This window comes from Dioszegia hungarica (assembly GCF_025882075.1).
Source record: "Dioszegia hungarica strain PDD-24b-2 chromosome Unknown MKK02contig_8, whole genome shotgun sequence".
Classification (NCBI taxonomy): Eukaryota; Fungi; Basidiomycota; class Tremellomycetes; order Tremellales; family Bulleribasidiaceae; genus Dioszegia; species Dioszegia hungarica.
The window spans coordinates 1,347,602-1,363,717 of record NW_026515770.1 but is presented as its reverse complement, the minus strand read 5'-3'; the positions used below and the strand labels follow the sequence as shown (position 1 = coordinate 1,363,717).

Below are 16,116 nucleotides of genomic sequence, written 5' to 3'. Positions count from 1 at the left end.
AGCAATTACGACGCGAGGAATGTGGCGTCGCGGGTCCGATGCCCGCTCTGACATGTCTGACACATCGTAAGATCGTCACACGAAATACCGCTTCCGGTAGTTATAGCTCGTTCCATCTGCTGCCCATGCTCGGGGCGACAGAGGCTGACTCAACAAGGACTGTCAAACTGCAACCCATCATAGGAATAACGGGGGCCTCCATTATCAACAACGTGTGATCATATAATAACCAGATGCATCTAGCGACAAACCCTTTCCATCTGACCTCCCTCAGACAGCTTGCTCCTGCTTCATCCTGCTCATGAAATTACTTATCCTGCTCAAGTCGATAGAGTTCCCGTCTGACTCGATAGCCGCTGCGAGCCCATCGAGCATCTAGCAGTGTCAGCTCATCCTCTTTTGTAAAGCAAGGAGTACGCACCCCATCCACTCTGTCGACCGGGACCTTCGTACAAAGACTGACCAGCCGCCTGTACTTGACCGCCTTGTCCGCCCCTTGACCCTGCAGCGCGTCGATCCGGTCTTGCAACACCGCCGCCACCCTGTCCTCCCACAACGCCATTCGTCTCAGCTGCACCAGCGCACCCTCCTCTCCTCTGTTTGGCAGAGCAATCTCCTCCCCCGTGCCCTGCGTCCCACCGACCGGTCCCTCCGCATCCGCCACCGGCCGGAAAGCGGACGGTACACTCGAAGCCCCACCCGCTACTTCGCTCGCGAGAGGCGCTCGCCCCATCCAGTCCAGCTCCGACACGCTTGATAACAGGTTTTGGACGTTTTGACATTGTTGCTGAGTCTGCTCGAGGACGCTGAGGGCGGCTTGGGCACGTTGAACCTGTTGACGCTTGTCCGCGAGGGCGCGAGTGGCGTGTCGGACCGAAGCTTCGATGGCGTTTAGTTTGGTCTGCTTGGCGAGCATCTCGGTCGTGAAGGTCTCGTTGACAGTCTCGAAGATTGCGCCGATGTCTGGACGTTCAGCTTGGACCCTAAATGTTGATGACGAAGGCGAAAGCTTACTTTTTTGGACATCGCGGCTGTGCCGTTCCGGCCGGTTCACCTCAGACTTTAGTGTCGCAACGACAGCTTCACCCGCGGATACCTGCAACATCTGCCAGTCAGCCCAATCCAGCAAAGGTCAAAGACCACTGACATCTGTCTCCACGCCAAAGTCGGCCGGCTTCAACCCCAGCTTGTTTGCCCGCGCCTTGTCCGCCCCAGCTTCGACCAACAGCCCCACCAATCCTCTGTTCCCCACTCTCGCCGCGACGTTCAGCGCCGTATCCCCATGCACGTCCTGCACGTCCACCAGCGTCTTCATGCTCAGTCCGGACTTGGCACCACTGCCGAGACCGCTTTCGGACGCGTTCGACCCTGAGGCCGAAGCTGCCGCGGCCGATTGCTGCTCCTTGGCGACCCAGCCCAGCACACCAATGAGGTATTGTCTCGCACTCCCCGCTCGGCCCTTGATGCCAGCTACGAGCGCGATGTGATGTATGACGGTACGGTACGCGTGGTCGAGTGTGCGGATACTTGGCGCGAGAGATTGTAAGAGCTCGGAGAATGTATTGGCCTCGGCCTGGTTGGTGGTGAGGACCGAGCGCATAAGTGCTGTTTCGCCCGCATAGTTGCCCCGGTGGATATCCGCGCCGAGCTCGACCAGCTGCCGGACGAGATCGGTGAGCGCGAGTGAGGCGGCCCAGTGCAGAGCAGTATGCCCCTGCTCGTCAATGACAGTATCGATGTCAATCCCGATGTCGACCGGTTCCGCCTCGGCATCTGCGTCTTCTCCGTCCGTACCATTCGTCGCCGGTGGTAGGCCGAGGAAAGCCCGCACATTGACGCCCTCGGTAGCTTGGAAAAGCTCGAGCAGCTTTGCCCTTGACCGGCCGGCAGCAGGAGACGGCTTTGGCCGAGTAGGCTTGGTGCACAGCCGCATCGACGACGGCAGTGGAGGCTTGTCTCCCATCTCGTCGTCCGAGTCTTCCTCCTCTGCCTGCGCACCCGCAGCCGACGCGGCTTCTGTAGCCAGAGCGAGCTCCGACTCTTCCTCCCCATCCACCGTCATCCCATCTCCTCCCTTCGCCCGCTTTGTTGGTGGCTCCATCGACCCGCTTGCCCCGTTCCCGTTTGTAAAGTGGATCGAGTGGGGTTGACCAAACTGATCAATGTAGACATCCGACATGCTTGGCGGTAGACCATAACCGTTGACGTCGAGGGGAGGTCCGAGTCCGTCCGGGCCCCGCTGCGGACCGCCAGGCATCATACCCGGCGGAGCAAAGTACATGGGCTGGTACATTTGGTGCTGTTGGTGCTGGCCCGCCATAATCATGTCCGCGTTTTGCATGGGCCCGCCGAATTGCGGTGGTGGAGGAGGGGGAAGTTCCGATTGGTGCAGAGGCGAGTAGACGCGTCCGGGTCCGCCAGTACCGCCTGCGGACTGAGGACCGCCCATCGCAGCTGTACGAGGTGTATGGCTTGACATCATGGCGTTGTAGCCGGCGGCCGCGCCGGGTGTCTTTTGGTTGCCAGTGTCGGGCGTACCGCCGCGAGCGACGGGGAGAGCAGCAATATTGCTGGGGGAGGGGATAAAGTCAAAGATGGGGGCGAGGTATGAGGTGACGCCGTACTGCTGTGCGAGATCTTGGCCGCGTTGGAATGGGATCCTGCAGTGTGAGCTACACTCAATATTCGGTCGTGTTGTTGGCTCACCATGTTCCCTGATACTTTCCGTACCCGCCCTGCACCTTGTCGTGCAGACCGACCATAATCTCCTTCTCCAAGATCTTTGTCCTTTGGGACTTGGGGATACCTGCGACCTTCAGAATCTGCGTGGCATTGACCCAAGAGTCTGACGATCGACGCATGACCGAGATCCCGCGTATCATCGCCTCGAAAACAGGAATCTGCCTATCAGCTCGTGTCCCCTAATCGCCTCAACACCTGACTCACTCCTGAATATACACTAGCATAGACTTGCGCACCAGTCTGTACTCCTCTCGCACCCATAACTCCTCCAAACACCCCCGACTGGCCCGGCGTGAGCTGCACCATGTGCATCTGCCCAGCCTGCGGCCCCTGTTGCTGCTGCTGCTGCTGTTGCTGCTGTTGCGGTTGGGGTGTTTGGCTCTGCATCGGCCCAGCATGACCTTGCTGCATCGCCTGCTGATGCTGATGATACGCCTGTATTTGATGTTGTTGTGCCTGGGAAAGCTGTTGTTGGTGCAGCGCGCCATTAGAGGTGGGCGGGGCCATGTGCCCGGCGTGGGGCGTACGGGGGTTGGCCATACCGAGCGGTTGTGGCGGTTGGTGCGGTGATTGCGAGGGGTTCATAGGGGTCGACATGAAGAGTCGATAGGGTCAAGCGGTACAGCTGAGGATCTGCTGTCTTTGTAGACCTTGCCGACCTGAGGATCGCGCTTGGCAAAGGACGATTGGGCGGAAGAGCAAATCTGGCGGATCAGCTAAAAAGCCCTCCCGGACGCCTGGTTAATCGCCTCGCTCCAGGTACTCACTCGTTCCGGAGCTGTAGGGTGTGAGCTACTGGTTGGGCTACAGGCACTAGTAGTATGGTAGACGAACCACTCGAGCAATACAGCGGAACGCGAACTTATCGGTTTCGCGATCTTGACTCCTGACGCGACGCGCTCTTTCCCTCGCGCGACGCGAACACTGAAATGGAGTTCGGACGAGAACTCCGCTGGCCCGTGCGTCCTCCCACCAGAAAATGGGGTCAAGTTTCGGGAGACAACGCTTCTAATCCTCTCTTTCTTGCATCCAGTCACCACCCGTCCATGTAGCTGTAAGGGGTCACTGTATCAGATTGCTGGTCGGAGGGCTGTGCGGGGCACATCTAACGCCAGATATCGCTTTTGTTCACGGCCCGGGGCGCGAGAGCGTAAGGGGAATCCCCTCGCTTTGTCTGACGCTTCAAGATTTACTTGACCCCTCATCGCTGCGGACCCTCTTTATCCTCAAACTCACTCTCTATCTTAGTAGCTCCAAACTAGCGCATCAAGATGACGACCACTCAAGCGAAGCAGAACCCGATCATGACTGGACTCGGAGCCGGCTTCGACATGTTTGATCGCATGCCTCTCTGGTAAGTCCGCCCTGCACTTTGCTGTACCTCATCCTCTTCTCTAGGGTTACCGCTCATTCTTTGCCAAGTGCTCGACACATAGTATGGTGCTGATATTATAGGCAGAAACGGACCGCTGGCTATGCCTGGCTAGGCCTCACTGCCTTCGTTTTTCGGCGGGCTCACTTGGCCGGCGTATTGCTGCCCCTGGTCAAGCCGGAACCGCTCACCCGCCGGATGAAGGTCTGGAGTACTGCCGCTATTGGAATAGGCAGTAAGTGGGCAGGCTTTCAATATCCGGAACTCCTGACGCTGATGGCCCGCTAGTTTTGACACACATACCCGTTGGTCTGGTCCTGGAGAGTGCACCTCATCCCGGCGAGACTTTGGCGGACTTTCTTGCTTCCAGGTGAGTCGATTAGAACCCTGGAAACCCTTCCGTCAACCTCTCTAGCGCTGACTAGACACAGTCGCGTCAAATTACATGACATCGCGCAAGATGTGACAGCCGGCGGCATGCTCGGCGCCGCCTTCATTCATGCAGATGCGAGGGAGGGCAAATTGTTCAAGCATGGACGTCCCCACATTCGTGCAGTCTTAAGTGCACTTGGTATGTTTCTGTCTGCTAGCGAATCAACGTCAACTTCCCCCCTTCTTACTGCTGACTTGTCGTCAGTCATGGCCGGGGCCACGGTCTACCTCCATGCCTCCTTCAGGGGCGGGCCCCTCTAGAGCTCTTTATCGGGCCGCATCACTCAAGCGCGAGGATGTGGGTCTAACCAGGACGGTGACAATACAGTCACTGAAGTTCTGGCCGGCGTCTCTCGTGCTCCGGGCTCCGGGCTCCGAGGTAGTGAAAGCTCGGACGGTGTAAGACTCGATTTTGTACAAGGGCTAGGCCCTGAACTCGATGCATAGGATCATCCTCGAAGCTTCCTACAATATGCCTCAATCTATGCAGCAGCACTTGTCTTGCGGCTTGCGACGATTCTTCTATCTCAGCGTAGCTAGACGCACTCTTACAGGCTATCAAGCCTCAATGCAGAAAAGAGCAAGCATGCATGATGAGCGAGCCACGCAAAAAGTTGCCGCTTTGGGCAAGGAGCTCGTGTTTCACCTTTGCCCGGCGGCGCCTCATCTGCCTTGTCCGGGAGATGCAGTCAAGGGTTAAGCGTGTCGGACCTGCTCAGCTATACGTTCTCTATACGAGCAGTATAGCATGCTTGAACGATGATGTGACCCATACATTCACTCTCTACTTACCCCTCACGCGCTCATCCACGCAAGATGACCATCGCCCAAGAAATACCCATTACGCCTCTCATTCTCGGCAGGTACCGCCTCGACCTGGAGTTGACCCCTCTCTGGCAAGTCTACAATCACCTCTGGCCATTCCCCCTGCTCTGGTTTGAGCCCTCTGATACCTGATCACATACTGACTGAAGCAGGAAACCCCGCGTCGTCGCCTGCGCCACTTTGGGCCTCGGCACCTTCATCCTGCGCCGCGTCAACCTCATTGGCGGCATCCTCCCGTGGTCTTATCCGCTTCTCAGTCGCATCGGAGATGGTTTCTGGCTTGCTGCGGCTCTAGGCTATGCCGGTCAGTGGCTTGCCCCCCGCCTGGCCCCGGCACCCGCGCTGATCATGATCCATCCAGCCTTCCTGCCGTACCAGCTCCGCCGTGCTCTGCAGGCCGTCCCTCACCCCGGGGAGTCGCTGTATGATTTCCTAGCATCCAAGTCAGTTCCTCCTCCTGCACGCTTCTTTGGGGTGCAAGTGCATGAGCTGACGTCCGCAGACGTATCAAGGCATCCACAATAGCCCGCGATGTGTCCTTCGGGGCCATACTCGCACTCATCTCCGCCAAGCCTCTCGCTCAACTAGGTGTGTTCCGGTATGGCCGCCTTCGCAATGCTGTAGCAGGGCTAGGTATGTCATCCTCGAGCACCGTGCGAAGATTTGCGTCCAGGATATGGCTGACAATCCCCAGCCTTCGCCGGGTTCTGGGCGACGGTACACGCCACGTTCCTCAGGGGCGAGACGACCTGGCAGCACCACTTTGGAGAGATGGAGGACGCGCATAGAGGCTGCGCGCGGTTTGGCGAGTATCAGGAGCCATTGCGGATTGCGGTGCCGATCGAGGCTAATTTTCCGATGTTGGCGTTGAGGGTGTACATTTGATAGCTAGCTTGACATGACCCGATGTACCGTTGCCGATCTGAAGTTTTCTCTGGTGTCGCGTATCAGCACAAGAGCAAAGCAAATGGCAGGTGCATCAGGAAAGTACAAGTGACAACAACATCGATCGGGGACTAGAAACAAGTACTAAGAACTACAATCAAAGATATGCGACGAGAACGAGTCGGGCTGGGAAGCAGGATTGGAAGCCACACTAGAATCTTCCGTTGCCCAAGCCAGCCACTGGTCCTGGGAGATGCCAGATCCCCTCGGTCGTCAGGTCCGATAACGCCGTAGGATGGGCCTCTCCACCTGTCGGGGTACCGAGAATGGTCGAGCTGGGACTTGCCGGACCGCGGAAGAGTGAAGGAGCGGCGCGAGGGGGAGTGCGGAGCTGCGCTGTGGTCTGGCGCTGATCTGTACCGTCAGTATCAGCTAAGTAGAGCGAGGAGGAAGATGAGCGTACGGTAGGTTGTCCCGGACTGAGGCGGGACTGCACCTAGTACCGGGATAGGCATGACGCGAGGGTCGTACGCGTCCTGGTGCGGGACATCCTCGGGACGGAAGGTGGGCAGCTGAGATTCAGTCAGCTGTGGCAGTGAGGATCACAAGTGAGAAGGACTCACGCGAGGTGCGAGCCGGAGGGCCATGATGAGGGGTAGAGAAGCGTCGCGCACTCGACCCCCGCTGAACAGGCGCTACGCGGTCAGCTCTGCGCAACAGTAACGCCTAGCCACCAAGCGGACGTACATTCAGATTCCCCTCCCATAGACCAGACTCGACGACTTCGTGTCCGTCCCCCTCGAGGAACACTTCGACCATGCTATCCGAAGATTCCGGTCTGGCGGCAATGAGGAGCTACGAGTCAGCTGTCACCGCATGGAGTATCGGCAAATGCAACTGACCTTGGCACATCCATTGGGTGGAAGCTTGATCATGCCTGATTTGAGCAGCGGTAAGCCGGCAAGGATTTGCTCCAGCTTGAGAGCCAGACCGGCTGGTTCTTTCTGCTCATATCAGCTGCCAAGCCTGACATCTTCCACCTCTGTGATTTACTCACGTTATTGGGGTGTCTGAGCCCATGCCTCCCCAGGAACTTCTCCACGACCAACCCCGTTTCTCCAGGGGCGAACCAGCCGGTCCACCTCCACATCCGGACCGTAAGGAACGGCCCATGCACCTCTGACCAATCGATCGCGCACGTGATGATTGGCCTGAAGAGCGCGTCGTATCTCACGTCCGGCGAGAAGGCGGCGGGGACGTAGATACGGTTGTGGAGGGCGGTGGCGGCGGTACGGACGGATTCGGAGGCATACCACCTGTCTCGGAGGTATGAGGGGCCGAAGGGGGTCGGGGGCTGAGTGCTTGGAGGTTGGAAGCGAGGATTGGGCTGGTTCTGAGGCTGATGCCGGAGGTCTGGCTGGACCTGGAATTGGGCGGGAGAGATGGAGGGGATGTAGCCGCCATTGGGGTTGAAGGGGAAGAGGCCGCGGGCGGGCTGGGTTTGGCCAGGTTGGACCATGATGCTGGACGTCGGGAGTAAGGATGATCGGGGGGAGGGTGTCAAGATTGGCGGACCAAGAAGAGGGGGATGAGGCTCGAGGAGGTAGGTGGGTAGGAGGGCGGAGAGGAGAAGGATGGCTGGTAGTGAAGTGAAGCGGCGTGACAGAAAGCAGTCACGCTCTGGGCTGGGTGGAGGGTGCCACGTCATGTCAACATGCCCTTATCACTGACCTCCACTAGCACCAGCAAAGATCGACACCAGCTAGAAAGTCACACAGATACTCTACCTTTTGCTTCAAGAGACACGCAAGACCCGCCCGGCACTCCTGCATATTCGTAGCACCACACAGCCCGCTTATTGGCAGCTTCTTAGACTACGACCTCGAAGGAATCACCTCGAAAGGTCTTGATCACGCCACACACCCTCCGAATCCACCGACTCTGCCGCCGACCGCTCGTACCAGCGGACCCGCTTCTATCCAGCCATGCCTACCTCGGTACCCGCTTCTTCAGATCCAGATCGATGGATAGAACATGTAAGCTAGCAGCTGTCGTACCTCCGGACACGCCGAGCTCTAGCTGACGGTCCAGATCCGACAATGCAAGCATCTGCCCGAACGGCAAATGAAAGCGCTCTGCTCTCGGGTCCGCGATTTGCTCCTCGAAGAGTCAAACGTCAGACTAGTAGAATCACCGGTGACTGTTTGTGGAGATATCCATGGTCAATTCTGGGATGTACTGGAGATCTTCAGGCAGGGAGGGGAGGTACCAGGAAGTAGCTATATCTTTATGGTGAGTTTGTCAGCTACAGCTTCTGACTACCCTTCCTGGGGACTATAGACTATGGCATGTAGCTTACAAGATAGGGAGACTTCGTAGATCGAGGCTACTACTCGCTAGAGACATTATCGCTATTACTAGCTCTGAAAGCTCGATACCCCGACCGGATTACCTTGTTAAGAGGGAACCATGAGTCTAGGCAGATCACTCAGGTATATGGGTTCTATGGTGAGTTCAGCTAGCGCTATGAGGTACGAGATACTCGTCTGGGGCGACAGCTGATGGTGTAGACGAGTGCATGCAGAAGTATGGGAACCCATCAGTATGGAAGGCATGTTGCCAGGTATTCGACCACCTGAATCTCGCAGCAGTAAGTTTCTGCAACTGATTCGATGTTGAGCGCCGTCAAAGTCCACAGCTGATCAAGGCAGATAATAGACTCCTCCATTCTCTGCGTACACGGCGGCCTCTCACCCGATATTCGCACACTAGACCAAATCCGCATCATCCCCCGCGCCCAAGAAGTTCCCCACGAAGGCGCCTTCTGCGACCTCATGTGGTCAGATCCGGACGATGTCGAAGGGGGTGCTTGGGCGGTATCGCCAAGAGGAGCGGGTTGGCTCTTTGGCGCCAAAGTCACCGCAGAGGTCAGCTAGTGGTTCCAGAAGCTTGGTCACACGAGCTGATTTTGCAGTTCAACCACATAAACGGCCTCAATCTGATAGCTCGCGCGCATCAACTGGTACAAGAAGGCTTCAAGTACATGTTTGACGAATCCCTCGTGACGGTCTGGTCGGCTCCGAATTACTGTTATCGATGTGGGAACTCGGCGTCGGTCATGCGGGTGGAAGATGGTGGTAAGACGACGTTTAGGGTGTATGAGGCGGCGGTGGAGAATTCAACGGATTCCAAGAATCCGATATTGAGACGAATGGTGAGTTTTTGCGATACCTGAGCTAGGTCGCAAAGCTGACTTTTTAGGGGGCACCCAATTACTTTGTATGATGAGCGCACATAGCTTTGTATCCCTAGACATCATCCGCATGGCATCAGTAACAGCATTCCCAGCATTCCCAATCGCGCAGACGGAGCGCACATGAGAAAACGGTGTCACTCGTCCAGCTCCCTGAGCGAGTCCTCGACCTTACTCCGCGTGGAAGGTCGCTCGGCATACACTGACGAGCCCATACTCGCGAGCAATATATGCATACACACCAGCCAACATCACTCCATCGTCCCCAGCTCAGCCGCCTTGCGCTTCTTCTTCCTCTCCGCGACCTTCTCCCCTACAGCCTCTGGAGGCGCTACAAACGCCTCCTCCCTCTCTGCCCTCTTGGTCGCCGCGCGACTATTCTGCAGATCCTCCCGCTTGCGCTTCTCAATCGCCTCCTTCTCTTGCGGCTTGAGAAAGTACTCTCCTGAAGCCAGTTGGAGGTCGAGCTTCGATGGTTGTTGGGGAGGGGGGAAGGGGGTGTAGACCTTCTTTTTGGGTTTGTTGAGGGTAGGTGCGGCAGGTGCTGGGGCGGAAGTGGTAACAGGAGAAGGGTCGAGCGAGATGGTGATAGCGTTGGGGTTCTCCGAGGGGTCGGATTGCCGATCCAGGGCCGCATTCTTCCGAGCGGTCTTTTCGGACGTTTTGAGGTGTTTCTTCTGGAATTCTGCATGTGTCAACTGTGCTCGAGTTCAAAGTCCATGCTGGCTCGCCAACTCACTAGGCAAGAATCGGTCCCAGTTCTCCCCGGCGAGCTTGGGGTCCTTTGCCAGCTCTCGCCGGATCATCAACTCCTTGATCCGGTAGATGGGGTGGATGTTGTTCATACAGTCAATGACGATCCGGCGGACCTCTTTGAGCCCCTTGAAGGATCCCATTGCGGAAACGGTGTTTCCCTGGACGAGGACGTAGCAGTCGGTGAGGAGCTCTACTGCCTAGAGAATCAGCTTTGCGTCCGATATACGGAGGGACTACAGCTCACCTTCAAGGTACTCCCGTTAGGACCAACGATCCGCTGTCGCCGCTTAACGAAGCGTTCTTTGTTCCGTACCAGCGTTCCGATCTTGATGACGTCGCATGCGATATCATCTTGGAGCACCTTCATCGCCTACTCAGTCAGCTTTGAGAGTGGGCAACCATGTGGCCTCATAGCCCACCTGAGGCGCATTCACTCCTCTCGCCAACAGCTTCAATACGTCCCTCCCCTTGAAGACGATATACGGATCCCAGGTCTTTCTCGTCGTCTTGACGGTCATCCGTCCTTGTACCAGATCCAGCTCGCACGCCAACCCCAGTCCGTCGAGAGCAGAGGTGATCGTACCCCATACGGACCGGAGGTACGGCTCGCGGTATTTCGGGAAGAGGAGGGCGAAGCTGGATTCTTCGGTAAAGGGCCGGTGAGTGTCGGGGTCGGGCGCGCTCATAGACTCGATCTTCCAGTGATCTATATCGTCCGTGTCCCACGCTGCGGAGTCAGCTCGAGCCCCGGCGCACCATGGGTGTTGGAGCAAGACGTACGCTTCTCTTTCCTGTGCCGCTTGTTCTTGGGAACCTCCTCTGCATCTGGGGCGGCTGCGTCATTGACGGTCGACCTGGACTTCTTCCCCTTCTTGGGAGCGGTGGATGAGGAGGCTTCAGCGCTCATGTTGTCGATGCCCTGTATGAAGCTTGCTGAAGTGGACCCAAAGTGGACCTCTTGTCGCGGAAAATCTCCTCGCTGCTGGCAGGCAGATCCAGGCACACCGGTCATCCACCCAATCTCCGCATTCACCGCGGAGATTATCTGGTCCCGTTTTTAGCTTTATTCAGGGATGCAACCTGAAACGAGGGTGGCGTTTTCACGCGTCTGTGCCAACTTGTGTGCGCGTTGGTCGGCCCATCCTCTGTGACAGCAGCAAAGGAGTAACTAGCTTCGATCGTCATAGCTAGGCATCATGCACAACAACCAGACCTTGCTCCTTATCTCTCACCTCGTACTCCACAGCTTTGATAGCTACCTCCTCCGACATCCAACTCCACACGCTCTTTAGCCGGACAAGGCCAGTACAAAACATAAAGACAAAACGACGCGCTCAAGGGGAACGCGTTTCAGCCCCCCTCCTTTGGCTCTCTTTTTCGCCCCCTCGCTCGGACTCAATTTCGTCACTAGTCCCGCACGGCTCCACCATCAAACCCTGTAGAGACAGACAACAGTGTCTCTTGTAGCTCCATCTTCCATCTCTCGGATCATCCATACCACACGCTCTCTTCACTCGACGCTCTCTTGACGCGCCCAAGGCCCAAATACTCGCTGGTCGAGAACGAAACTCTTCACCGCCGGACGGTACGATAAACAATCAACTTCACCTCCACTCCCATCAATAACAAGCAACATGGAGCCCAACGCCCTTGATCAGCTCCGGAGGCACCGCCGCTTCGCTATCCCCCTGCATCTGGATGTAGTCGCGGATGGACTGGCGAAGCGTCTTACGCCGGATCAGCTTGCAAGTATCCAAAGCGAGATGAGTGCTAGTGCGGCTCGCGCAACCTCAGCGGCAGCGGCGGCTCTAGTGAGTTAGAACTTACCTGATGGAGGATCGGATCATGGGCTGACAGCCTAGCGTCCCGCCCAGAGTACCGCCCGCGCAGGTGCCAACGCCGCCACCATCAGCACTACGGTCCGAAGCGTCGTTTCAACCTTCTCCGCGGTGCCAAACTTCACCGTCGGCCAACCCCTCGCAAACACACCCAGTACGACGCCGGTCCCAGTGCCCAGCTCGTCCTCGGTCGTACCCTCATCATCCAGCACAATTCCTAGCTCTGTAAGTCGGCTGCACAACCACGAGGCAAATCGAGCTGACCCGTAGTCCGCCCGAGCTATCCCCTCATCATCATCAACTACCCCCATCCCATCCTCATCCGCCACTCCCACGAGCACCCTCCCCCAGGTCATCACCCGCACCACCCCCATCACCTCCGTCTTGGACGCCCTCCCCTCTGCCAGCGCCGAAGCTGCCAACTCATCCTCGTCATCAAGCTCAATGTCCACCGGTACTGTCGTCGGCGTCGTTCTCGCCGTACTCGTTGGTGTGGTCATCCTCGGCTCCTTCGCCGGATGGCTGTACCGCAAGTTTGCTCAGCGGGGCTATCAGACCGACTCGCACTGGCGCAAGCTGGACGAGGACGTCACGCCGTTCCCGCAGGAGAAGGACGAGTACAATGATGACATCTACGGAGGGGCAGCCGCGCCAGTCATTGGGTCCCGGCGGGCATTGGCGGATCACGCCGGTCGGGACGCGTCGTACCCCTCATCTAGGCCGATGACCGAGTACGGGTCGAACCGGGCAGGTCTCGGGTCGGGACCGGACATGTACGGTGCGCATGCCGCGGGCTACCCCGCGCCGGCGGCTACATGGGGCGTCGACGCGCAGGGCAGGCCGTATAATGGTCAAGCCGGTCGCGTTCCTACCCACCCGTACCAAGACGAGTACGAGTACGGGAGCGACCGCCACTCCCCTCCTCCTCCCCCGTCTACACGTCAACTCGTCGGTCCCGGTCAACTTCCCCAGCCCGAGCTCATGCCTGTTGCTCTCGGCCGCCCTGCCCCTCCTCGGAGCTACAGCGACATTGCCTTCCGCGAAGACTTTGCCGACGAGCCCATGACCGCTGGGATGCCGTACGAACCCATGACGGCGCGGACGAACGAGTGGGCGGGATCCGCCCAGCACCAACCGATGGCAGCACAGCAGTCTCGTCGGATCTCGGGCACCACCCACGCGTCTAAATCACCCTCTCCTCCTCAGCCGGCTTCCCTCCCCCTCCCCACCTTCGCACCCCTCTCGCCCATGGACTCGTCGTTTGCCTTCCAGCGCCAGTCGCAGCAGCCGATGGCAATGTACGAGAATGAGCCTGCAAGGCAGAAGCAGCTGTACGGGGAAGTGGCGGCGTTTGCGGGGTTCGCGGAGCCCAAAACACCCCACTCGGCCGGGCTGGACCACAGCGTCTCGTCTAACGGGACTTTCAATACCGGGACCACCCACTCCTCCTTCTCCGCCACGGAGCACGGGGTCCGGCTTCCCGCTCAACCACCCGTCCCCGCTATCCCGTCCTACCTCTCCATGCCTGCCCCGCCATATGAGCACGGTCGGCCCTTATCGGCCGTCGAGGAAGTCGCCACTCCCTCCACCTTCCGCTCGACCGCGCAGCCCCTCCCGTCCTCGTCTATCGGTCTCGGCGGCCACGCGCGCGAAGTCAATCCCTTTGATAATCTTCCGGTACCTCGGACGCTCGTGGCGCCGCACTCGGCCGCGTCTGGCTCAAGCTTCCCATCGCCCCGATTCCCCCCGCCCAGCCCGGGCGGGATGAGCCTGCCCGGAAGCGTCTCGGAGAGCCCGAAGCGGTGGTCTGGCCAGGGCACAGGGAATGTGGGGATGGCGAGGAGGAGTCGAGGGGAGAGTATGTTTGATGGTGATGATGCGTATGGTGGGATCTAGGGGGGAGCTAGGAGCAGGAGGAAGGAGAAGGAGGGAGAGGAATAGAGGATTACTTGTATATTGACTCTGCTTTATATTTGGTATCATGGCGCTGGTCGCTCATGGACGTTTCAGGCACATCTAGAATGTACATGATCATGACGCACGCGTCCAGCTGTCATAGCTGGTGGGCTTCTTGCCTTCTCCTGCTGACAAGATCGCCCCGACCGAGTATCCGATGTGCTCTACCCGCTAGCAACGGCGCAATGTAGAGACGCGACCCTGTGCTCTTATCGAAACTGTTGAGTATAAGAGGTCCACTTGTCCACGAGACGGCAAGACGCGCAGATAGTGAACAACGTGCCACTCCCCCACTTTTGCCCCACTTTGCGCGTTGGCGCACAGACCTCCACCGGCGAGCTCCACTTCTCTCCCCCTCCTTTCGAATCTTCGGATCCGAGCACTGACGCTGGGGTATATGAAGTCGGCTCGCTCCATCCGCCTCTTCACTTCACCTCTCTACCTCGCCACTTCCGTACTCAAGCTTCCACTCTACCAGTACCATCACCCTGTCCAACCCTTCGTCCCTTCCACAGCTAGCGCACAGACCCATCATGACCCGCATCACTTCCCCCTCGAGCTACACCAACCTCTATGCACCCCAGCCTCACCGCCTCTCCCCTTCTCCTCTCAGCCGCATGTCATACATGCCCCACCAAGACCAAGACCGAGCCCACGACGACGATCTCGACCTCGATCCCTACGTCTCGCCCGATCAACACCGCTTCGAAGCCATCTACGGTCCGAATCTCTGGTCTCAGCTCCAAGACGAGGTCGCCTTCCTCGCTACCGACCTCTCCTTTCCGACCGGCTCGAATGGGAACAAGGTCCAGGTCACGATCAAGCTCCTCCCTCTTCTTTCTGGCGATGAGGGGACGGATGGTGGAGATGACGAGGAGATGGAGAATAGGCAGACTGGTGGCGGAGGTGGCTGGCAGCTCGTCCTGGAGATCTTGTCTGCGCCGGCGGAGGAGGGAGCAAGGTGGACGATGAGGAGCTTCTCGACTTGTCTCACAGGCATGGTGAGTCAGCTTCGTAGTTACGTGGAATGCATACGGACCCTAAGCTGAGCAACTAGGCCCCTCCCTCCGCTGCTCATCAAGACCACATTGCGGGCATCACGTACTCCCTCCGACGTCTTCAGCGCAACCTCGAGAGGGACGGCTTTCACGTGGAGAAGACTCGGGCTTACAAGCACCAGGCGCCGAGTAAGAAGGTGAGTCCCACGGATCTGAACAGCGTCCCTTCCCTTTCCCCTTTCCCCCAGAACTCTCCCGGCCTCTCCCTGCTCTTATGAATCCCCGCTGATACTTAGCTCTTCGTCCACACCAATATGACCGGCAAGGATCAGATGTTCCTCCCGCTCGACTTCGAGGTCAACCCAGATATCGAACAGGAAGTCGCCATCAGTGTCGCCTACCACACGTACCTCTTGGAGACGCAGCGGGCAGACTTGGTCAGCTATACCATGCTTTAGCATGTCTGCGCCTAGCTGACAGTGGTTCAGAAAGCCATCTATGAGCAGGAGAAGGAGAAAGATGAAGGATCATCCACTCGTGCTCGTGACCAGGATGGTAAGCAGCTTCTTCTGCATACTCCCAGCGTGAATTGTACGCGCACCAGGATATGCTGACGCTATGCAGTCTCGACATTGGGCATGTCAATCAAGCAATTCGGCAAGCTCTTGGACGTGAGTCATCTTTTGCAAGCTCACGGTCCGCGATCCAAAGCAGGGAGCTGACTTTGTGCAGAAGAAGGCCGCCGACCATCGAGACAACGCGGCGCGATTCAAGAGCAAGATGGAACAGCAGACGGGAGAGGGCAGCCAGGGTGAGTAGTCACGGTCCCCTCACTTCACGACCAGCTTACCCTCTGGAAGTCTTCGGAGCCCTGTACCCATCGGCTGAAAGGACCTGAGCTGATCATATAGCTGTCAGTACGGACTTCGAGCGGAACGGCGGCTTTGCGATCGCGGCTTGATGGGTTCGTCTATATGAGTTCTCGCCCGGCGGAACGCGTAATAGTACGGGTTAGGCTTTGAATCCTGGCGCTTGTACCAAGTTCTCTTCATCGGTTGG

The 16,116-nt window shown here is 58.0% G+C and overlaps 7 protein-coding genes across 7 annotated transcripts; 4 read left to right on the top strand and 3 right to left on the bottom strand.

Moving 5' to 3' along the window:
• Positions 1–270: 270 nt before the first annotated feature.
• MKK02DRAFT_26115 (transcription factor) lies at positions 271–3,048 on the bottom strand (the record flags this gene model as incomplete). The annotated part of the gene is made up of 8 exons (XM_053087144.1): positions 271–375; positions 422–628; positions 686–963; positions 1,015–1,105; positions 1,148–1,977; positions 2,200–2,660; positions 2,707–2,900; positions 2,947–3,048. The coding sequence occupies 8 exons, from the start codon at positions 3,046–3,048 to the stop codon at positions 271–273; spliced, it is 2,268 nt and encodes a 755-aa protein (XP_052945297.1).
• A 965-nt stretch (positions 3,049–4,013) lies between these two features.
• On the top strand, positions 4,014–6,256 carry MKK02DRAFT_44209 (uncharacterized protein; the record flags this gene model as incomplete). The annotated part of the gene is made up of 6 exons (XM_053092832.1): positions 4,014–4,096; positions 4,198–4,349; positions 4,403–4,484; positions 5,524–5,814; positions 5,874–6,004; positions 6,066–6,256. The coding sequence occupies 6 exons, from the start codon at positions 4,014–4,016 to the stop codon at positions 6,254–6,256; spliced, it is 930 nt and encodes a 309-aa protein (XP_052945296.1).
• Positions 6,257–6,467: 211 nt separating this feature from the next.
• On the bottom strand, positions 6,468–7,775 carry MKK02DRAFT_32921 (uncharacterized protein; the record flags this gene model as incomplete). Its single annotated transcript, XM_053088602.1, has 6 exons — positions 6,468–6,670; positions 6,720–6,828; positions 6,880–6,951; positions 7,004–7,111; positions 7,159–7,260; positions 7,314–7,775. The coding sequence occupies 6 exons, from the start codon at positions 7,773–7,775 to the stop codon at positions 6,468–6,470; spliced, it is 1,056 nt and encodes a 351-aa protein (XP_052945295.1).
• A 466-nt stretch (positions 7,776–8,241) lies between these two features.
• Positions 8,242–9,541, top strand: MKK02DRAFT_36734 (Metallo-dependent phosphatase-like protein; the record flags this gene model as incomplete). Its single annotated transcript, XM_053089485.1, has 7 exons — positions 8,242–8,292; positions 8,348–8,548; positions 8,623–8,764; positions 8,827–8,906; positions 8,968–9,183; positions 9,231–9,470; positions 9,518–9,541. The coding sequence occupies 7 exons, from the start codon at positions 8,242–8,244 to the stop codon at positions 9,539–9,541; spliced, it is 954 nt and encodes a 317-aa protein (XP_052945294.1).
• Positions 9,542–9,760: 219 nt separating this feature from the next.
• MKK02DRAFT_26911 (rRNA processing-related protein) lies at positions 9,761–11,172 on the bottom strand (the record flags this gene model as incomplete). Its single annotated transcript, XM_053087271.1, has 5 exons — positions 9,761–10,194; positions 10,249–10,462; positions 10,510–10,635; positions 10,685–10,992; positions 11,046–11,172. 5 exons carry the CDS (start codon positions 11,170–11,172, stop codon positions 9,761–9,763), a joined length of 1,209 nt encoding a protein of 402 aa, XP_052945293.1.
• Positions 11,173–11,899: 727 nt separating this feature from the next.
• Positions 11,900–13,999, top strand: MKK02DRAFT_44205 (uncharacterized protein; the record flags this gene model as incomplete). The annotated part of the gene is made up of 3 exons (XM_053092831.1): positions 11,900–12,076; positions 12,128–12,328; positions 12,374–13,999. 3 exons carry the CDS (start codon positions 11,900–11,902, stop codon positions 13,997–13,999), a joined length of 2,004 nt encoding a protein of 667 aa, XP_052945292.1.
• Positions 14,000–14,592: 593 nt separating this feature from the next.
• Positions 14,593–16,018, top strand: MKK02DRAFT_32917 (uncharacterized protein; the record flags this gene model as incomplete). The annotated part of the gene is made up of 7 exons (XM_053088601.1): positions 14,593–15,060; positions 15,117–15,254; positions 15,354–15,494; positions 15,531–15,612; positions 15,682–15,728; positions 15,790–15,868; positions 15,969–16,018. The coding sequence occupies 7 exons, from the start codon at positions 14,593–14,595 to the stop codon at positions 16,016–16,018; spliced, it is 1,005 nt and encodes a 334-aa protein (XP_052945291.1).
• Positions 16,019–16,116: the final 98 nt, after the last annotated feature.